The following is a 23,598-nucleotide window of genomic DNA, read 5'->3' as shown; positions in this document are numbered from 1 at the left end:
GGGTAGGATAGATAGATAGAAAGAAGATGGTAAGATATATATGTGTACCTGAGCTTGCATGGCCTCCTGTGCCATCATAACCTCCAGATCTGTAGATATAATACTCTGTACCACATGATTAGATAGATACATAGAGGGTATGGATAGATAGATAGAAAGAAGATAGCAAGATATATATGTGTGTACCTGAGCCTGCATGGCCTCCTGTGCCATCATAACCTCCAGATCTGTAGATATAGTCCTCTGTACCACAGGATTAGATAGATAGAGGGTAGGATAGATAGAAGATAGTAAGATATATATGTGTATACCTGTGCTTGCATGGCCTCCTGTGCCATCAAAACCTCCAGATCTGTAGATATTATCCTCTGTAGCACAGGATTAGATAGATATAAAGAGGGTAGGATAGATAGATAGAAAAAAGATATCAAGATAGATATGTGTACCTGAGCTTGCATGGCCTCCTGTGCCATCATAACCTCCAGATCTGTAGATATAGTCCTCTGTAGCTCTGGTCCAGCCTCGTGCAGAGTTCGTAAACCAGCCTAAAATAATATCTTGGTAAAATATTAAAAAAACAAAAATAAATTAAGGAAGTTTAGATCATAAATCCCTTAATTAGTTGTCAGTCTGTCTTTGCAGCAAAGGATCTCACTAACTGCTTAACTGATATGGTTCTCCCTTATTTAAGTCAAGGAAAGATTGATATCTATTTTTAAGGAGGGTACCTCCACACTCCAATGTGTAATCGTCCTTAGAAAAAATTAGTTATATTATTTTTTTTCTTAAACTAAAATGAAATTTGAGGAACGGCTTCCCTACTAACTTTTCCTTAAGTGTCCCTAGAGGCACAAAGCTAGCGTAGCCACTCTAATAATTCTAATACAAGGTTATGAAATGAAACCTGGAATACAGTAGATCTATCAGTTGGAAGTTCTGTAGCAGCTTTGTTCTCTTTCTTCTTCTTAAATCTAAACAGTAGATATAATAGTTATAGATCCGTTATAAGTAAATTAGACCAATAGGAACCTTTTGTGGAGAAATTATCTGGCAGTATTATTGGTTAGAACGTGTATACATTTTTGCAGTAAAGGGCATTTTTTTTTCATTTTATCCATATATAAAAGCAAAATATAATTTTCTAAATATTGGAATGAGTCATATGCGACTAAATATAAACAAAAATCTTCGTCTGCTAAAACTTCCTGTTAAGTTGGACGGATTATTCTGATTAAAAGTCCATATTATCTAAACATAACAGATATGGACAGACAACAGATACATAGTATATGTAGATGTATATACAGACAACTACCAACCTTTCTTTTTCAAAGACCTCTTTCGTCTCCTTCTAAATTATATTCTGCTACAGGGCTGTGTTTATATAAGCGACACCATTGGTTGATTTTCAATGACCCAATAGAAGGATTGCACAAGGTGGTTGCGATGGGGAGATACAGTTATTTAACCCTTTCTCCCTCTAGTGTTTTACTCTTTTAAAATATTTTGGACAGACAAAGTGAGGAATGCTTTGCTTTATAAAATACGCGTTAAAAGCTTATTAATCTTATCTAAATTAAATCAAGGATGATAACACCCAAAAAGAGAAGCTCTTAAATCAGATTAAGTCAAAACAAAAATGTATTTGCCTTTGTTTCAAAATTGCTAAAATACTGTTTAATGACATACTTACATTTTTAGGACTTTATTATAGAGATGACTTGCTTACATTATTATACCTTGTTGTTTAGGTAATCATTATTTCGAAAAATCAGAAGCTTAGGATAATATCTTTATTAATAAATATAGGACCAACGGACATAATAGAAATAGTTTTACACAATTGTGTTAAACAAATTGTATTTCAAATCTATTTTGAACATTCTTGTTGTAACTATGTTTCATAACTAGGAAATTTGAAAAACATTTCTTTGAAATGAATATTAGGAAAAAAATATGTTATAAAAGATACACAGGGATAAGGACCTGGTTAGTATGTCATTCTGTCTTTCATTTTTTGTACGGGTAATTTAATTCAATGACACAAGCCTGTATTACATGAATAATGGGGATTTTAGACTGTAAAATATAGTTTTGTAAAGACTTGATTGGTTGGTTTAAAGTAACTGTGTCCAGACATTTCAGACTATGATTTTGATCTTCAGATGGGGTTATTTTATTTGTTATGATTGGTGATGGTCCAGCCACCTACGAAATCTTAGTGGAAAGACAGACAGGCCCATGGGCAGACATCCTGTTAACTATGTAATTATTATCAATAACATTTTGTAGAATCATATCCATTCTTACAATGGATATAAAATATACGTGTATATATTGACAATTTAGCCTGCTGTTATGGACCTCATTGATTTGTCAGATCGTTCATCCAGTAGGAGCGGAGGGGATGGGGTAAAAGGCATGGATAAAGGGATGAATAATTTGTCAGCTGCGGGTTTCACTTTATCAGAGAGTACATGAAAATCTGTTGCATCATCCAGGTAATAATATATGGATTCTTGTACCCCTGGTTGTTCAGAGAAATGAATAAATAAAAAGTTAACCTTCTGAAGTAGTCTTGAATAAGGAATGTTGCATAAAATTTTCCAACAGTCACATCATCTTCCACTAAAATTATATAAAAAATTGGTTAATAGTTATTTATCGCTTCGTATTATAGACATCTTTCCTCAGATATTAAATTAAAAATTATTAGATAAACACTAGTTTTGTTAGCCCCGAGATTTTAATATTCGTAGAAAACTGTCTACGAATACGATACATAATTATGGCTTAGAACCGGTTCTAATCCATAAGCGCGCTAATTCCCCCCCCCCCCAAAAAAAAAAGAGAAAGCTTGTACGTCCTTGCTCTATATCTATGCTAAATAACCCAAAGCTTACAAAGCTTCCCTGCAATTGAAACAAAGCGATGAAAAATTATTAAACAATTACAAAATTCTAAAACAAAATGATTGTTATAATCCTGAAGAGAGTGATGTACTTTGTAAAAAAATATCAGAACTATTGACTAGTTACAGAACAGCTTTAATATGCTAATAAATTACTTACAATCACAAGCATCTCCAAAAGCGTTGACTTTGGGTGGTGGGCAACATTGGTCAAGCACATTCACATCTGTTTGTCTAGATAAAAAATTTTTTTTGAGTAATTTTTTTTTCCAACCTATCTTATTATATAAAGAAGTAAGGGTTTTTGTCTGAAGCTTAAGATCTCAATAATCACTGAACTGATTGGGTTATCTATTTTATGTAAGCTTTACATAGGTCCTCTTATGGTTTTAGGCTATTTGATATTCAGATTTAAGTCTTGGGTTTCAGCTATTTTTCTAGCCTCTTTCTGCCCCTTTGAATACAGAGCTCCTAGATGCTAGGGGCGTAGCCGCTAGTTTATGATAAAATACACTATTCAAGACATATATTACGATTTTGCAATTATTTTCAATTAGTTTTGTCTTAATTTGGTATGAGGCATTACATAACAAAATAAATCCCTACACTTTAGTTTAAAAATCTTGGAATTACGCGGTGTATGCCTATTTCCATTTTGGTAGCGAGGCTACTTTATAATTCGAAATGTCCGTCTTTCCGTCGGTTTGTAAAAAATAGAATAGGGAAATCAAGAATGCTACAAAAGGCCAATACATATTTTATGTAAAAGGTTTCGTGAATGTTTACTTTCCAGGTCTATATGTACACTCTGTAAATCTCTTGTTTGTTCATTCATATTTCTGTTATATGTATGCTTTGCTACTTATGGCTGCTGTCATCCTTGTTTGAGCAATTACAATATAAACCTGAAAATCTTGAGAATCTGGTGTCTTAATTCATCATTAGCTTCGTCAATATTTCCTTCAGTAAGGATGTTGAGTGAAGTTCTGACCAGAGCAAACAGCGTGGCGTTGAAGTTAACTGAACCGTCGGAATTTAAGGGCATGTTCATTGCTACTAAACGCTGAAATGTAATGCAATTAAAAGTAGTGAAGCTACTCTACCGTGACCGTCAGTATGTTTTTCTGTCCGTTACAGTTTAAGAGAAACGAGTGAAGCGATGAAGTTAACGGAACTGTAGGAATTCATATAATTATGAAATATTGATAACAAGAATCAAGTTCATTTGTCATCAAACTTGTGTACCTAAACAGTAAAGGAACAAGCTTGTTCTTTATACAAACTTTTAAAAATCCTTCATTACCTTGCATGCAACTCTGTGTGGACATAGTTTACCAAAACCAAGTGGTGGAGAAATTTTTCTGAGCAGAGTTACTACGTCAACATGCTTGATAAAACCCTAGAAAAATTTTAAAATGATGAATTAATAGATGGTGGAAAGTATGATAACTACTAATATAATGGGTTTAGGCTATTTTTAAGTGTATGTGTTAGAGGCAAGGGAGTATATCACTCTCTTGAAATTATTTCTTTCCTACCAACCAAAACTGTCTTAGTAACGAATATTAGGTATTGTTTTATTAAAATTCACTAATTGAAGCATAAACCAAAAGAGTAGCAAGAACATCAAATAATAGCACAGCAAACCTTCTCAATAACAAACCTTTGAGTCCGGATCGTATTCTAACCACAGATGTACGAATTGGGACGCAATGGATGTACGGACAAAGAAGTGACAGCATTATAGAGTAGCACAGCAAACCTTCTCAATAACAAACCTTTGCGTCCGGATCGTATTCTGACCAGAGGTGGACGAATTCAGACAAGTGGTGAGGACCAAGGATAGACCAATCTCTGTGAAGTTGTCAACCTTTTTTGTTGTGAAACCACGCAAAAAATATATATCATTATGTATACCTATCTTGCCAGGAGTTTTTAAGAGTCTATAAGTTTATCCTAAGGAATATAAACTTTAAAAGAAAGAGAAATATCTTATAAAGTTGTAATTGTCTTAAACAATTCACTTTCTGTTGGATCCGTCTTTGTCAGAACAAAAATAATGTTTATGTTAGAAACCATAATTAGTAAGGCCAGTATACTTTTTTATTGGCCAATGGTACAATGTTAACTTGGCCATCATTGGTAACTTTACACACTTTCTCAAAATCAGCCATGTGACGTCATTAAAATGAGGGAGATGAGATAAGTGGGAAAGAAAACTCCTAATAAAATATACGGATATTTCCTCATTTCTATGACGTCACATTTTTGAGACACTTTGCAAAGTTACATCATTAGTCATTTGTATTGAATGACGTAATTTATTTTATAGGCACAATAAGATGCTTCCAAAAATAAGTTCTAAGTTAGATCCTTCCCTTTCCATCATTAAAAATATTATAATATTGTTACCTGTTAATGAATAGCCTATATATGTTACCTTTTATATGTAAAACTACATGCGTAATTGAAAAATACTTGAAAAAAGTAAAAATATTGAAATTTAGCAGCAACATTTTGGTATCCATTCAATTCCGTCTATTATCATACATGCAAAGTTTTTTCATATTCGCAGAAATAAACAATAGCAAATAAAGTTAAGGTATGTTGAAGTATGAGAGTTAAGCAAAAGGACAATTTATGTTGTTTTCGTAATAATATGCTGTTCTGATGTTTTGGCAATATGTTATAAGTGCGGAAGTGAATGCACACCCAATATCTTCAATCCTGATAATATTTGAAACAATTTGCAGGGAAAATTTGCAAATAAATAAATGCAATTATATCAGGTATAAAGCGATGATTAAGTGGCAAAATCAATCAAACTTCTCAATTATATTTACTAGTAAAAATATCTTAAAAATGGCTAATAAAACTTAGGTTATGATTTTTAGGTAAGGTTCTTATGAGTCTTTGGGAGGTTAGAGCTGCAATCAAGAACTAGAACATAGCTGACACAATAACGTCATGATATTATCACAATGATCAATTATATCTAAAGCCCTAAGTCAACATGATAATAGCACAAAATTGAGAGTTTTGAAGTGGTTGAATGGATACATTATTACTTGGATCTTACACCAGATTTTCAGGTAACATAATACAGTGAAACTTGCAGCTGGCTAAAATAACGAAACCTTCTATTTACCCACGATACTTCATCCCCTCCCCTCCTTCTGGTTAAACAAAATTACCGATTTTACATGTTCGATGTTAGCAAACTATATTGACAACAATTTTTTTTCTTGTCATAATAACCTCTTATGTTCTATATCTATAAGTGGCTGGGACAACCATATTATATTATCAGAAATAAGCATGAAAAAAACCTATTTCCTGTAATATGCTCATTGCTAATACCTTAAACCTTGCATAAAATACTGTAGACTTTCAGAAACTTGACCTAATTTCTCATTTAAAAATATCCGCAATTGAATTAAATCTGATCTTAAATATGTAAGTGTGCATAAATTTTAAAGCAATGTCCAATACATTTTTTTTGCATACAGTAAGATGAAAATAAATCAAAACTAATTCAATTTCTGTCTCTGTTACAAGTTCCCCTTTTATCATGATATTAGCAAAGTATTTGACAAAATTACATACATGAAAAGTCAATGATTAAGCAGTTTTCTTCAGATATAGATACATATGATTATAATATAATTTGCATTATTGCTTTTGGAGCCATATTGAAAACCTGTATTTTAATTTATTTTACACGGTCCTACGACAAACACAGAAGTCCCAAACGTCGGAGTGGACACTTAACCTAACCTAACCTATTTTGGACCATCTTGTAGGTTTTTTAAATGCCTAACCCCTGCGGGGGGCTCATTTGTTCATTCATATCTTAACCTAACCTAATCTGTATAGAAATACTTAATAAAATTAATATTTTAACACTCCTGCGTTTGTCCACTCCGACGTTTGGGACTCCTGCGTTTGTCCTGGTTGACACTAGTAAACAGACAGACAAATAATTTTATACTTAAATCGGTCCTAGGAAAAATGAATCACTGACAAACGTCGGAGTTGACAATTAAACTAGCCTAACCAGTTTTAAAACATCTTATAAGTTTTTTCAATGCCTAACCCCTACGGGGAACCTATTTGTAAATTCACTTATAAAAGTCCTAGGACAAACGCAATATATTCAAAAAGATTAACAATCCTGGTGAGATAATCAAAGTTGTCCATGATGACAGCAACGAACAGGTTGAGAACCAGGAAAGCGCACATGATGAAGAAAGAGATGAAAAAGGGATAGGCAACGTAGCTGCCGCATCCGCCAGGTTTGCCCGCGTCGTCACTGGCTGCGTCACAAATAGCCTCCTCGCTAAAAAGAATAAAATAAATTGGTATGTTGCATTGTATTTGACTATGAAAATACTATGTTGGGAAAAAAACTGTTATGTGCTTTTTTTATTGTAAACTTCTTTAAAATTTCACATACTCTTAAAGGGATATTTTAGCATTACAAAATCATTACATAGGTATGGAAAATATTAATAGATATAAAATGAGCTATTATTGTACATTTTTTAACACCCCAAGCAAATCCTGTAAATAATATTAAGATTCATAAAGAAAATAAGATAAAAGAATAAAATAACTGTATTAAAACATACCTTGGGATACAGGACAACATAATCTCCTGCCAAGCCTCACCGGTAGCGGATCTAAACAATTTATTCAGTAGAAATTGTTATAAAGAATTTTAAAAAAATAGATAACAAGGCAAAAAAATATTTTCTTGACTACATAATTTAAATATGAATATTAAATTATTTTTATGTAGGTAGATTATATAATTTAAGCATTGATTCTTTTTAGAAATCTCTAATCTTTAAAGGATCAATAGGGTTAAAGTTATATCTTAGTTATATTGACAATATGATTCAAATTACATTTTCAAGATTGAAAGATGAAAGTATATTTAACCTGAATAGAACAAGCATAGCCATTGGGAAGGACTGGAAATTATTGTTTCTGTGGATATTTGTATCTTCCTACAAATAAATAAAATTTATTGAAAATACATAAACCTGAAATGATTAACAGTTAAGGAAGGTGACTGGTTCAATTCTCGGCTATGAGTGACAATAATTTCATAGCTATATATCTATATAACTAGAGATATAAAAATATATCTAGATACCCAGATATTTAAAATTATGTAACTGGATAGCAATTCTGCCCAAACTTTACAGTCCCATAGATATAAAGATATATATCTAGATAGCTAGAGATATAAAATATTATGTAACTGGATAGCAATTCTGCCCAAACTTTACATGCCAACAGTTCCATAGATATAAAGATATATAGATAGCAAGAGATATAGAATATCTATCTAGATAGCTAGAGATATAAAATTATATACCTGGATAGCAATTCTGCCCATCATCTGCATGCCAACAGTTCCATAGATATAAAGATATATAGATAGCAAGAGATATAAAATATCTATCTAGATAGCTAGAGATATGAAATTTTATACCTGGATAGCAATTCTGCCCATCATCTGCATGCCAACAGTTCCATAGATAAAGAAGATCAGACCAATAAGCAGCATGACCCAGGGTAAAGCCTAGCATAGACAAATTCTTTGTTATTTGTACAAAGTCTTTTAAATTTATTTAAAAATCTTTTCTTTATGGCTTTGAAACCGATTCATATCCTCTGGATTAGAACCGGTTCTCAGCCAAACTGAAAGATCATGTATAGCATCGAATTAAAGATAATTCTCCACAAATATTAAAATAAAAATCATAAAATCAATAACAGTTTTGTTAGGCCGGTCCTTTTAATATCCGCTGGAAGCTGTCTATAATACGATGCGATAAATAACTATTAAAGCTTGTTTTTATTGTTTACTCTTTACTTTATTTACTTTCAATGTAGGAAAAATTTACTTAAAACTAACTTACAGTGTTTCTCATAAACCAATTATTTATACCTTGAAAGATTTCATGAAAGTCCAAAGCAAAGTTCTGATATTTTCATTTTTGTTCAGCAACTTGACCAATCTCATAACTCTGAACAGATGATTAAAACATTAGAACTAGTTTACAAATTTATTAGGGGCTTCGCCATTGAGTTTAGTTAAAAATAAGGTTTAGCTTCAGATGTAATTTTATCCTATAATTTTAAAGTTACGCACTGTCATAGTGTTTTCTAATTGAATGACCAATAGATCTATAGTATAGATGTATATACAGACCATACCTTCCTTTCTTTTTCAAAGTCCTCTTTCGTCTGCTTCTAAATTATTTTCTGCTACCTGACTGTGTTAATATAAGCGACACCATTGGTTGATTTTTAATGACCTAATAGAAAGGTTGCACAAGGTGGTTGCGATGGGGAGGTACAATTATTTAACCCTTTCACCCTCTAGTGTTTTACTCCAATGAATAACCTTCAGTCATTGTTCTGTGGACTGTCTAAAATTAAAATTGTCAGCTTTTAGTCGTCATTTTGACAGCTGCGACTAATATGCATTAAAATTATTATAGCTCAATTTGATATGCTAACAAACCATAATGATACCTTGAATATCTTAAGATGAGATAGATAGATAGATAGATGAAAATATTTGTTTGAATAAGCTTACCTGAAAAGTCTGAGGAAACTGATAGAGGTCATCTCGGCGTCAGGGGCAATCTGAGCAATACCCAGATCAACCAAGGAACCAGCAACAATAAAGAAATCAAAGCCGTTCCAGGCATCCGAGAAATAGTTCTTAAACCTATAATAGATTATTGGATAGATAGATACACACATATGTTAGTTACATGATAATTCATAGATAGCTAGTTAGATAAATGAAAAAATAGGTAAAGTTAATTCTAGATATATAAATACAGGTGGATGAAAAGAAAGGTAGACAGACAGATACATAGATAAAAAAGAAGATTGTATGTGAGAGAGAGAGAGAGTGAGATAGATAGACAGACAGATAGAAAAAGAAGGAGATAGAAATAGACAGATAGAAAGCGAGAGAAGGGTAGAAGGGTAGATAGAAGAGAGAGAGAGAGAGAGAGAGAGAGAGAGAGAGAGAGAGAGAGAGAGAGAGAGAGAGAGAGAGAGAGAGAGTGAGGGAGAGATAAAGAAAAGGATATATAGTTAGTTAGATATATAGATTGATAGAGGAGAGATAGAGATTTATAGATAAAATAGTTAAAGATATGATATTCAAAGAGAGAGATAGAGAAAAAGAGAGAGAGAGAGATATATATAGTAAGATGGAAAAAAAGATATAAATAGAGAGAAAAAGAGAGAGAAAAGGATATATAGATAGAAAGAGAAAACGATATGGCACAAATTAGAACACTACCTGAAAGCCCCAAATTTAAGAATAAACTCGCCCACAAAGAAGAAGGTGAATATTAAGTTGAGTACATCCAGAAAGTCTGTGTACCACTCTGGCTGGTGGTAGAACTTCATGGCCAAGGAGATGGTGTTCAGGATAATGGCCAGGAAGACGGTGTTCTCACACAGCGGCGAGGTACAGAAGGACCACAGCTTGTACTGTTATAGGTATAGATGTTGAGTAACAATTTGTTTGACTGTATGTGTGTATATTTTTTAGAAAAATGTGCTGACTACCTGAATGATTCGAAGGTTTTATTTGGTTTGGGAAAGGATAGGTGATATAGGCCCTAAAAATGCTGAGAGGGCAAACAATATCCCCAACCAAAAAATATAAATAAAATATATGAAAAAATTGTTTTGTAGAAAAATCTGCGAATTTACAAATAATTGTTTGTTACTCTAACAACACCTGGATTGGATTTTTAGGAATGTATAGTTTGATAGGTTTAGCATTGAGCGCAAACTCTATACAATTTCTCTGGTTTTTATCTGTTTGCAAATACAAGTTCAAGCACATTATATTTAAAGTGGTAAGGTTTTTTTTTGTTAATTTGTACGCTATGATCTCGAAGTCACTGAACCAATTGAGTTCTTCACTTTGGGGAAGCTTCACATAGAACCCTGAATAGTTTTAGGCTATTTGATTTTTAAATATGTCTTTGTATGGTTTTAAGCTTTCTTTCTGTCCTTTTCACTCTTGGAATAACAAAGCACCTAGGTAATAACGGCGCAACGCTTGTTTTTGTTTTATATAGCAGCTCGTAAATGTAGGTTTAAAGCTCATATTAAAGTTCATATTCAAATAAGAAAATAGAAAAAGGAACTATTACTTACAGACAAGTACGTGTTCATCTTTAGCCAAAGGGTTGGGAAAAAACCAGCTATTTATAAAGTTAAAGGAGGAAGAATTATTTCCTGATAATTATAGAAAGAAAATCTTTGTATCAAAGTAACCTGATCTCTGTGGGTTTGTCTGTCTGTCTGTATGTCTAACGGCTGAACCGATATGGTTCACCTTTACAATGAATCTTCTCATAGGTTCTGGGAAAGTTTATAGCTGATATAGGGTAGGGTATCAACTACCTCCCAAGAAAAATCATGACATCTTCCTCCCACAACTTCACCTTAAGGACAAAAGAGGCCTCTAGGGCCGGAGCCAATAGAAAAATTCTTTTTATTTATATAACAGTGTGGTATGAACTTACATAAAACAACAGAAAGAGAATATACAATATCGTGTACTTTATTTGCTAGTAATATTTGCAGGGGTGAGGAAATATTTCCGCAAAATGGCTACATTGTCAAACCATCATAGCACAAAATTATCATAACAGCACAAGCTGCCCGTTTTCCCTTACTAAGAATTCATCTCTATAATTGCTTTGCTATTACGATTATCAGATACTAGGCGAATATGACAATATGAGGACTTGATAGCACACTGTTCGCACAAATATATAGTGCCAATAAATTTTAAATGTACTTTACACCATATTTTATTCTCATGGATAAAGCAATTTGATATACATTTGGAGTTATTTAAAAAATATATTAAATAGGAGGAGATGGGTTGATGCATTGGTATACCATACACAGTTAAAACTTCCAGACATATTCGTGCAATCAAAATATACCTTTTATTTGATACTTTCATTCCAGTAAATGTCAGGGAGGGAGGGGACTATGGACTGCAAGTTACACTGGTACCCAAAGTTTTATAACCATGTTACCGTATTCGATAGTAAAAGCGTTGAGTTTCTTTCATTGAATTTCGGTTGATGAATTTAAACTAGCAGTGTCCAAACTTTTCAGCCAATAACTTTGATCTACGGAATGGTAATTTTGTTTATAAAATTGGGGAAGTATATAAATTTGTCTTTCATTGATATTTCTAAGTAAATTTTATTTCTGAACCTTTGTTTCAGAGTACAAGATTATAAGCTATATTTCACATGTATTCTGTATTTCTTTACATAATTTATGGACTAAAATACTCAGAGATATTAAGGGTTAAGACAATGCTCGATGAATTGATATATTGGTTGAAATGTTTGGATATTACTAGTTCAGAACAATCCAATCAACAATAAATAAAAGTAACCTAAGTTAAAGCAGCTTATGTTCCCATAAAAAATGATGTCATACAATACAAATGACCAATGATAGGCCAGTATACAATTTAATTGACCAATGGTAAATGTCTACTTGCCTATCATTGGTTATTTGTTTTGTATAAAACAATTTTTTATATGCACTATAAGCTGCCTCGTCTTTTTTTTTAAAGCCCACGAATAAGATAACTTGGTCGTAAAAAAATTTAAACTCTAAAAAGCAATAAACATAATGTGCTTGAGAGACTCGCCTAGCGGACAATTCTTGAAGTCAGCTTCACCCTCGGACTGGAAGGTGACAATAACGAAACCAACGAAGATGTTGATCATGAAGAAGGCCAGGATAATAATGTAGATAAAGTAGAACAGGAAAATGATGGGTCTGAAATACAAAAAAATGATTAATTTAAAATTTTTATCTAATCAATATTTTTTTATAGCTCCCTCTTAATTTGAGATAATAAATAATAAAAACCAGACAACTATCTGGTACAAGTGGTGGGGATTTTTCGTCTACTAGAAAATTGCTTTCTGTTTTTTTTTGTAAGTGTGGTAATATTTTAGACACTGTTAAAAGACCCAATTGAAAGTCGTCACAGGGATCTCAAAACGAGGACCTACAGTATTAAACCCCTGCCCCATCTATTCTTTTACTTTAATTTTGAGAGATTTTTTAGTATAGGTAGGTATAGCAGAATCCTGCAAGGATACATTACCCACGGATAAAAAAATGAAAAAAATATCACCTGAAATCTTCTTTTGGACCGATATCAGCTGCGTTGGAATCAATGGACACATACAAAATTCTAAGCAAAAAATATTTTAATACTGATGGTTTACATTTGAGATAATATTTATGTATTTTAGTAACTATTCATAGAAATTCAAAAATGGGTATTAAAGGGAAGTATACCAAACACGAATTTAAAACTTTAAAATTTTAAGTTATTCATAAACTGAACATAGATTTTTAATAGCAGCAAACAAAAACTTCATAGCGATAGAGTATAGCACGACATAAAATACGACAAAGAGGGTGAGCACAGCTTTTATAAAATGAAGAAGGCATTGGGCGAAGAAGTGATTTATTGAGTAGCTACGCTACAAAAGATTAAAAACTTACCCGGGCCAACCCTCAAAGGTAGATACAACAAAGAGGGTGAGCATAGCTTTGATAACATTATCATAATGGAAACTTGACTTCTCCCAAATTCTTTCTTCTATAACTGGCTTATTGATGTCTAAACAAAACAAGACTAGTTAACATGAAAACTTATGCCTTATTTTTTTAAAAACAAGTTTAAAAAAAATTAGTCATAATTATCTATCTCTAGAAGCAAACATACTATACTTCTTACTACTTAAGAAAATTAACTTCCAATTACTGCATAGAAAAAAACTATTTAAAAAGGCACAAAAGTTGTAAAATTATTTCTTTTTCAGACTAAAAATCTATCTAAGCACGTTATTCTGATAGAAATATGAAGACTATAAAACTAAGTTGATATATAATAATAGCAATCACAGTTTATGATAGTTATTAAAAGTAAAAGTAAAAGTAAAAATTAAAAATTTTAAGATTATTTCCAGTTTGGTTAGCCCCAAGGGGCTAAAGCCTGGGCAAACTAAACTATAATTTTCTTTATTATTTTTATTTCATTTTTCGTAGAAAATCGACTGTGATACGCTGCATGTTTTTTTTCAGTAGGGCTCATAACCGGTTCTAATCCACCGGATAATAATCGGATTCAAAGCCATACTGTAATAAAGGTTATTCGTTTTATAATATAACATTTTTGTAATTGAATGGAAAACTTTACATTATCTATCAAGAGAAAATTAAGTTGACTTATAAATAATAAAAAAAAACTTTTATAATAGTTTCGATTATAAAACATAATAATCTTTAGAACAATAAAAGTACTTTTTCCTTAAATTACTTTTTGATAACCAAGGCGGACAATTACTATTTCAGCAAAGCTGAGCTGGATCTTTAAATAATTTAAATGGTGCGCACCATTGAAATGATTTAAAGATCCAGCTCTGTACAAAATTAGAAGTTAGAAATTAGAACTTAGAAATACATATAAAGTAAAACAAATCGTATTTGGAAGTGTAATAAGTAAAATTGCAAAAATGAAAAAGGCTTACAACGAACGAAATTACATTTAATGCTAAAGATAATACACTTTACAATTTTTAATAGGATTAGCTGAAAATTTAGCATTAAAAAAGGAAGTGGACAAAGTGTCAAAAAAAATCGGCCATGTGACTTCATAAAAATGGGGGATTATCCATCTCTTTTTTTATGGTTTTTTTCCCACTTCTCTTCTCATCTCACTCATTTTATGAAGTCACATGGCTGATTTTTGAGACACTTTATCCCTTTTTCTTTTTTTTAATGTTAAATTTTCATCTTATTCTACTAACAATTGCAAAGTGTATTATATTTAGCATTAAGTTTATAATCAAAGTTATACTTCTATGACTTAAATGTAGAAAATCTTCTCTTTTAAAAAAAACTATTAAGCATTGCACCAACATAGAAAAGTAATTTTCTGAAATATAAATTTATGTATAATAAATAAAAGACTATGATCCAAGTTTGTAATAGAATTCTTATTTATCATGAAACTTTTAACAAAGCAAAGTCATAAACTTTATTGATATTTTTAACATCAGAGATTTTGTATTTTAAAATACTAACTATTTCTTGAATATGTATATTTTTCTTTGTTTTTATAAACTATTCTTTTGACTTTACTTGTCGATCCGTCCATAGAATTTTGGCTCCATGTATTTTTTGCTTTTTGCTTGGGGAGTAGCGAAGAGGGGGGGGGGAGGGTCAAATCTGTATAACGCCAATGAATAATAAACATAAACCGATCACATCATTGTTCATACCATTACTGTATTAAATCTAATTTACTTTTAATTATCTTTGCTGAACTACCTAAAGAAAAATCCTATGTTTGCAATTATTGTGTTGGCAGGGGAGATTAAAAAGTTGTCCTCCATTGAAATAAATATAAAGGCTTTTTAGAGTAAATCAAATGCTTTACGAAAGCCAAAACGCTTTAAAATAAGAAAATTATATAAAAAAATGTGAATCAAGAAATATTGGTGATATTGGGTAAAGAGTAGACTCACAGAATTAAAGCACCGCAGGTATAGCCCGCGTTAGGACTCCCCCCCCCCCCCCAAGGTTGTATAGCGATAGGGAAAATAATATTTGCCCTCCCCGCTTATTTTCAATTTATTAAAAAATAAGAAGGTGTGCTCGCAATGCACTTTGAGGGAATGCACCGAAGCAAAGCAAAGTTAGCCCTTAATTCAGTCTTTATGAGGCGAAGGATAATTTTATATTTTTAGACATGAAAAAAATTGACGTATGGTTGAAATACTGTTTATTTAGCAATTTCTAAACATCATGTTTATTTTTTTTTTCAAATATTGATTGGAAAAGCTTTTGTAATTATATCCATCAATAATTTGTTTATTTTAGAGCTTTTACAGAAGTTGTCATCCTTGTTATGTTTGTGTGAAGATTATGTTCTCATTAAGAAAGAGGATGTGGGTTGAGCAGGAAGGGAAGGGATTTTCAACTGTAAATTACACTGGTACACAAATTTTCTTATTCGCTGGCTCAAAAACCTTTTGTATAGTACTTTTATTGATTTCAATTTGGTTGGTTTTAAACTAGAGTGTCCAAACTTTCAACCTTTTATTTTGTATTACAAACTGGATTATTTTGTTTATCATCAGTTTATCTCTCATTGGATAGACTCTTAAGAGCCCTGAGGTTGAGAAATACATTCCTTTTTCTTGGAAGTAATTTATACAATTGTTGTGTTTAAATGATTTATTCATCTTTTGGAATAAAACATACATGATAAAAATACAAATAATTTTAATTGAAAGGAACACATCATACATATAAATTAAAAAAACATTATCATTTCAGAGAATAATATTAATAATAAGCTAACTACATATGATAGAGATAAAATTCGTTATAAATGAGATATTGTCATAAGACATCTTGATCCTCCTTGGATCAAAGGTGAGATAGGGCACTATGGGCCGCAATGTTGCCATAAATAGGGCAGTCTCAGTATTTCTTTGGCTAAATACTGGAAAATAATGATATGCCTATGTTATTCTCCATACTAACATATTATAATGCATATATAATAAAGATTATAATAATGATATAATCAACATGATAATAGATAATATAGATTTGTAGTTGAATATATTGATGCTATTCTTCTTTCAGATATGTTCTTTAGATTGATATAATGAAGATTCCCTGGAAAGAATGATGAATAAAACCGTCGGCTTTGCTATTGAGGATATTTACAGTTTGTACAGGATACTGATTTCTTCTGTATTAATACTTGGCGGAAAATTAACTTGAAAATGCCTTAGTATAAGACAGTTCGTCTACAGCACGACGCAAACATTTAATTAAAAATGCCTCTGCTCATAATAAAATGGACAACGCCTGGCACGAGCAACCAAGGGATTATACTGACAATTCAGGAGTAATAACTGAAACAAATAAATATCCCCAAATTTTATTTGTTTTGTCTCTGATATGCCTATTGTGGTTCCGTTTGTAATTCTATATGTAGATGTTGGATGGCTTGGGGGTGGAAGGATGAGGTGAGGTGAAAACACATGTTTGAGAAGATTGGCTTTGGGGTCAACTTGCCTGACCATGTGGGAGAAGAGAAAGGGAAGGTGAGGGGTAGACAGGACGAAGATGGTGAAAAGGGGAGATGTAAATAAATACACATGTTTATCAAACAAAACAAAAGTCCATGTAAACGGATTTTTTTTTTTTTTTTTTTTTGTTATATTTCAAATTTCTGGTTGGCTTTCACTGGGATGGTAAGTTGTTCTGATCTTCATGATGGTTTTTTCTTCTTAAAATTCTTCAGAATCCAATAGGTTCTTATACAATTGTCGGCCCATTTCTTTATAAGCTGACTGTATAAAAAACAGACTAAAAAAATTCAGTCTAGCACAAGACAGAGCTCAGAAGAGGTACGTGTGCACCCCATCACGGCAAAGTTATTACTGATTTATACAATTGTATACATTTATTTGTACAATGAAAGATTCAATTACATTCTCTCAGTCATAGCTTTCAAAGCGGGGCTTTTTAAAAATTTAGATTGTGAATTTCAGTCTGTCTGCCCTTGTGTCAGTACCATTTAGCTCTTATATAGAAATGAAATAAATCTATAGTTTTTATCAGAAGGCCTAAAATCTGAGATTAAAAAAATATTTTACATTTTTGATTGTCAATAAGATTTTGTTCACATGGAAATACAATCATAAAAGTAAAATATTTGGGTATAGTCCCTTTCGTAACATCGCAACTAATGGGGCGATTCTTCGTATTTTTCACAGTAGCTTTTCTCCTATTTCTAACCCCTGCGGGGGGCTCTAACCCTGCGGGGCCAATTACCTAACCCTGTTAAGCAATCATCTAACCCAATATAACCTAACCTAACCTTAAAAAAGCCATGTAAAAATACGACGAATCGCCCATTATGGGGCGATGTTACGAAAGGGACTATTCCCAACTATTTTTTACCTGAGTCAATATATTCAAAATATTCTCCCTGGCACTCGGCTTCAGTTGTCTTGGAAAAGTCGGTACAGTAAAAGAATTTTCCCTAAAATATTAATATTTTAAATTCGTGTACCAAGTTGAACACGATCAAATAAAAACAAATGTTTAGTACATTAAAAAACTTCCTGGGACCATAGACGTCCAAGCTATTTTTTTTTTGGGGGGGGGGTAAGATGGCGCGCGAAGCGCGCCGAAATTTTTTTGTAGTTAAAAATAATATTTCGATATTTGAACCTCTTATAATACCGAATGTAATAAATATTACTCATTAAGATGGTTTAAAGCAAAATTTCCTTAATTTTCTTTAAAAGATTAGAGAGGGTAACGTACTGCCCGTCATTAGTTTTAGAGTTGCTACGCAATTAACAAACTTGAATATGTTTAAAAGTAGAGTAATTTTATATTATTTATATTTTATCTCAATGTATTTCAATATTTTCATTCATGACAGAGGACTTGGCTAAATATGCGAATTCTCTTCTTGTTGGCTGCCAAGCCCAACTTGAATTAACTTTAAAAAAAATAACTTAGTAGATCAGTAACAGCCTAATTTTGACATACGCAAAATTCTTGTTATAGAGCAACTACGCTTTAAATAAACATACACTAGATGTTGAAATTAAGCTTTAATTACTTTTATGGCTTTAAAAATTAAAATAGAATTATAACGCAATGCAATATTTTAGCTTTCTCTGTTTAATAAAAGAAATTTACTTGCAAATTTTTCTACTAAAATAGGGACAAACGACAATCAATTTAATACTTATATTGGGTATTTTACAGCAAATTTTAAAAGTAAACCTAAAGAATATTCCGATGGTTATTTCTTTTTAGTAGCGAAGCTACTGTGTCAATCACTTTGACGTTCGTAATTTCGTAGTGGTATGGAGGAAATGTTATTTTCTCGGCTGCTAGATAAGATAGATTGTTGATTTCTTTTAAATAAATTTCCAAAAAGCATCCGGGATACAATTTAATTGTTCTGTTTGTCCATCGGTCACACTACAAATTCCATTTTTCTTCTTTCCTTATTTATAAACACTGACCTTCAGTTTTATAATTTACTTAATCCGTTTGTACATCCATTGGTGGATGTATATACCTATATGTGGCTTAAGAAATATAGAAAACAAAAAGATAAAATATCATATCTTTTTATTTATCTCAAAATATTGTAGAAAAGAGAATAGTTGCTATTGAAAATTTGCTTTTTGTTCCTGTGACATTTTAACTTATCACTCGGATCTATTCAAATGGCGGATTAAAAAAGACATTACAAAATAATTTCTTAACATACTTTAGATATAAGAAATACAAAACATCCATAACTTCAAAAGAACAACCTCTTGTAAAGAAATCTTATTCCGTATATATTTTAAAGGCTTTTCCTCTACCTTTTCAGTCTATCAAGGCTCTTAAAAATAAAGTTGTATGGCTTGTAATGTAACATATTTAAAAAATGATAAAATAATTATTTGAAATACATTTGATTTTAAAAAAGTAAAGAAGAAACAATAAAAATTATTTGTTTTCAATTTTAAATGATACTTTTGAGCCGCCTATATACCTATACAACTTAAGCTGGCATGCACTATGATAGGGGCATTTTTTACATCCTTAAAATTCCTGGGATTAAATGTCCAGAAATAAAGGTACTAAGTAGTTCTTTCCCAAGTAGTGTATTTTTATAAGTCTCGGCAGCCGCACCCGCGTTTTTTTTATCGGCCTCGCGATTTTGTAAAATTATCTGCCACAACCGCCTAAAATCAACAACATGCATTTGAGACTCAATTCATTTATCAAAATTTGCAGCCAGTATTTGATTTCAACATTTTTATTACAATCAGTAGCAGCATAAAACACAAATATTTTTAACAATCCACAAATGGCTCTTTTTTTATGAATCCACATACGAGGTTTATATATTCAAGTATGCCTTCGAAACCGATTAAAATCCGCTGGAATAGAACCGGTTCTCAGCCAGACTGAATGTATAGCATCGGATTACAGACAATTTTCCACGAATATTAAAATAAATATAATAAAATCAATACCAGTTTTGCTATCCCGGGCCTTCGGCCCCTCGAGTCTAAAAAAAAACTTGTTTTAATTTTATAATTTTTGATTTTAATATCCAAAGAAAGCTGTCTAAAATACGATGCGATAAATAAATATTCTGAGTTTATATTTGACGGCTGTCGAGCCCTGTTTTGGGAAATATGTACAATGCAACATTGTTTCTTTTTAATACAAACATACACGCAAACACCTACACATACACACACACAAAAAAACATACACAACCGGATAAATACACACACAAACAAACACACAAACACATATTTGAGAGGAAAACGTCATAAAGTTTGAAAACTATATATCATAAAAGTTTTATTCAATTGTACTTCAATATATTCTTAAATATGAAATAACTTTTTCTAAAAAAACTTTTAAAAAAGTATTACATATTAAATTATATAATTTTTTTTTTCATATAAAGAGAAATGAAGACTTGATATTTAATTTACAACTGATAAATTTCATTTTGCTTTTCTAAAGCTTTCAAATATGACTTTATACGACCATCTATGTATAGGAGGGGGTTTGATGTCAGAAATATATATTAAAGCTTTCATGAAAAGTACAACCAATTTGGACCATAGATCTTTAGCTTCAGACAAAAACCTTCATGTTTTAAAATATAAGATAATTAAGTCGACTACATGGCATTGAATATAAACTGGCAGTACGGCTGATAGACAAGTTTTATTGAATACAGTCAAAGATTTGACATGTATCTTATCGACAGATTGACTAATTTTTATGGATTTTGTGTTCAAATTTCAGTATGAAATAGCAGTGTTTCACTATTTCTATCTAATATGAAGCAATGAATAGTTTCTTAGAATAAGGGGTTGGAAAAATGGGTTGGATTGAATCAAAAGTGACAAAAAGAAACTTCGTCTGCTAAAAATTTGTTTCTTTATTGGACTGTCTGACGGACTGATTGACTATCTAGAGCTGGATATTTAAATGTGTAGCCGTGGCCGTAGTCGTGGCCGTATCTGTGGCCGTTGCCACTGCCAGTGCTGCCAATAAAACATGGATTTTTAAATGTTTGAAGTTTTTATGTATTATTATTATTGCTTTTTTCTCCATATTTTTACTGAAAATTCAAAATGGTTGTGATTTAAAGATCGCATATAGCCGTGGCCACGCGTAGCCAATTTAATTTAATTAGATTAGTGGCCGTACCTCTGGCTACGGCTACGGCAACGGCTACACATTTAAAGATCCAGCTTAGGATTAAAGATTTATTCTCACCTTGAATAGCTGTACACCAATGACAGCAAAGAGAAACTCTAGCAGGATGGTGACAATCACAATGTTACCGATGGTCTTCACGGAAACAATCAAACACTGTACGACCTTCTTCAAACCCTTGGCTCTAAAATTATAAATTAATCATATATAATTTCTTTTCCTAAAAATATTACAAGAAGGGATATTTTTCCAACAGAATAACCAACTATTAGGACCAATACAGCATTACATTATTCATACAAATTGGTATGTTTTATGTAAAGGTGCCAATCTTTTTAACTGGGTTGAAGTTGGGAGTGGTCCTAATTTAAAAAGGGTATTTATTAGTTTAGGTTAAGTTTCCATACCACATCTCCTCCAACCCCACCCCCTCCAAATAACGATTTGTTTGGAAGGCAAAAGCTTGGACGTGTTATGTTTAACCTCTAGAAAAATGGCTTTCAACCAGTGCAGTGTTAGACTAGAAAATAAAGTATAACCAAATCGACGAAAAACTAGTTCTTGTGGTATAGACATACGGACATCATACTTCTTAGTACAAATAGGAAATATACCAAACCTGTTAATGGCTCTGAGAGGTCTCAACACTCTGAGAACCCTGAGAATCTTGAGGAAACCAATGCCGGAGCCACCAAAGATGGAAATCAAGGAGACAGAGACGACCACAATATCAAGACAGTTGAACGGTGACCGACAGAAAGCTCCTAAAAACAATGGATATCAAAAATAAATGGATATTACGATAAGGAAAAAATTGTCGTCAATTTAAGTTGCTAACATGGACATCATTAATTGGTCAATTTGTTCATCCAGTAGGAGGGGAGGGGATGCAGCAAAGTGTGGATCGTTGTTTAAACTAACTTCAATTTTCACTTTTTTAGAGGACATGATAATCTGGTGTAAGGTCCAAGTATTATTAAATCCAATATAAAAACATTCATTCATTAGACAAATATTTGGGAATTGTCCCTTTCGTAACATCGCCCCATAAGGGGCGATTCGTCGTATTTTCAAAATGACCTTTTATTGTTTATTTTAGGTTAGGTTAGGTTATATTGGGTTAGTTGATTGCCCCACAGGGTTAGAGCTCCCCGCAGGGGCATGAAATAGGAGAAAAGCTACTGAAGCTTCGCTTTTAAGGATGTTGTCATCCTTGTTTAAGTAGAAAGTATACTAAATGATTATTAATGACTTGAAGAGAAAGTTGAGATTGTAATCTACATTATTTGACTAATATATTTCTTTTGAATTTATTTTAAAGAAGTTTTTGTGCTTAACAATAAAATCTCGTTAACCGATTAAAGTCCTTAATTTTGGGTGAGCTTCACATAGAATCTCAATTTTAGCAAAGTTTTACATACTTATTAGTCCTCTGCATGGTTTACTATCTATTTCAAATTTAAACCTTGGGATGATTATATGCTATTTTTTTAAAGTAGCCTTTCTACTAAATAAGATGATAGGGTCGCAGCCAATAATTTAATTTACATTAATGAATGAAAATAGCCTACAATATTCAGAACAGTTCTAGGAAAAAAATAGAATATCCGACACATGTTAGCCCAACATTTTGATGGATTTTCAAACTTTTTCTTCTCTACAAAACTTTTCAAAGTTTGTAAAGAACAGGGAGGGATAGGTCAATGCTAGAATAATAAATTTACAATCCTTCTTTTCTTCACCTACATACGGGAAAATAGCCTATATAAGATATTTTTTTGAAGAAAACTTATTTGGCCAGTGTCCCATCCCTGAAATGTTGTGGAAGAAGGGGTGAAGAGGAAAAGGGAAATACTATTCCTAACTATCACCTCCTAAGTGTGTCCATAAAATGTTACTATCCTTTTATAAAAGTAACAGGATGCTTCAGTGTAGCGAAGGATATTGCTAACCGCTGAACCCAAATCAGGTTCTTTTTTTACATGAAAGCTTTTTTAAGGTCCAGTGAAGGTATGTAAATGTCCCAAGATAAATCGCCCAATAAAATAACACTCCCCCCCCCTGCCACCTGCCACTCAGGGAGGGAGGGGACATTGGAGTGTAAATTCAAAAGTACCCAAAGTTTTTGTAAGATATCTTATTCTTTAGCTCAAAAACGTTGGTACTTATTGAATTGTGATTGCTTGGTTTCAAACTAGTAGTGCCCAACATTTAAAACCAACAATTTTAATCTACAGAAGGAATGATTTTAAAAACATCCTTGAATATGTTTACCAATTTATTTCCAT

General features: G+C 32.0%; 1 protein-coding gene across 1 annotated transcript in view; it reads right to left on the bottom strand.

The window, feature by feature from the left end:
* Positions 1-23,598, bottom strand: part of LOC145324429 (muscle calcium channel subunit alpha-1-like) — a 54,468-nt gene that overhangs the window by 7,059 nt on the left and 23,811 nt on the right. Inside the window, exons 29-49 of the mRNA XM_080167018.1 lie at positions 21,930-22,074; positions 21,371-21,494; positions 18,008-18,089; positions 13,523-13,640; positions 13,146-13,205; positions 12,651-12,781; positions 10,698-10,777; positions 10,251-10,444; positions 9,528-9,662; positions 8,874-8,952; positions 8,415-8,504; positions 7,856-7,923; positions 7,543-7,593; positions 7,089-7,250; positions 4,690-4,768; positions 4,215-4,310; positions 3,817-3,974; positions 3,072-3,145; positions 2,565-2,628; positions 905-971; positions 447-545 (exon numbers count right to left, since the gene is read on the bottom strand). Of these exons, the coding sequence (XP_080023144.1) occupies positions 447-545; positions 905-971; positions 2,565-2,628; positions 3,072-3,145; positions 3,817-3,974; positions 4,215-4,310; positions 4,690-4,768; positions 7,089-7,250; positions 7,543-7,593; positions 7,856-7,923; positions 8,415-8,504; positions 8,874-8,952; positions 9,528-9,662; positions 10,251-10,444; positions 10,698-10,777; positions 12,651-12,781; positions 13,146-13,205; positions 13,523-13,640; positions 18,008-18,089; positions 21,371-21,494; positions 21,930-22,074 (2,156 nt within the window). The remainder of the gene's footprint in view (positions 1-446; positions 546-904; positions 972-2,564; positions 2,629-3,071; positions 3,146-3,816; positions 3,975-4,214; positions 4,311-4,689; positions 4,769-7,088; positions 7,251-7,542; positions 7,594-7,855; positions 7,924-8,414; positions 8,505-8,873; positions 8,953-9,527; positions 9,663-10,250; positions 10,445-10,697; positions 10,778-12,650; positions 12,782-13,145; positions 13,206-13,522; positions 13,641-18,007; positions 18,090-21,370; positions 21,495-21,929; positions 22,075-23,598) is intronic.

This window comes from Acartia tonsa, chromosome 7, assembly GCF_053477335.1.
Source record: "Acartia tonsa isolate MP-2025a chromosome 7, ASM5347733v1, whole genome shotgun sequence".
Classification (NCBI taxonomy): domain Eukaryota; kingdom Metazoa; phylum Arthropoda; class Copepoda; order Calanoida; family Acartiidae; genus Acartia; species Acartia tonsa.
The sequence above is the reverse complement of the archived record's forward strand: the minus strand, read 5'-3'. Positions and strand labels throughout refer to the sequence as shown.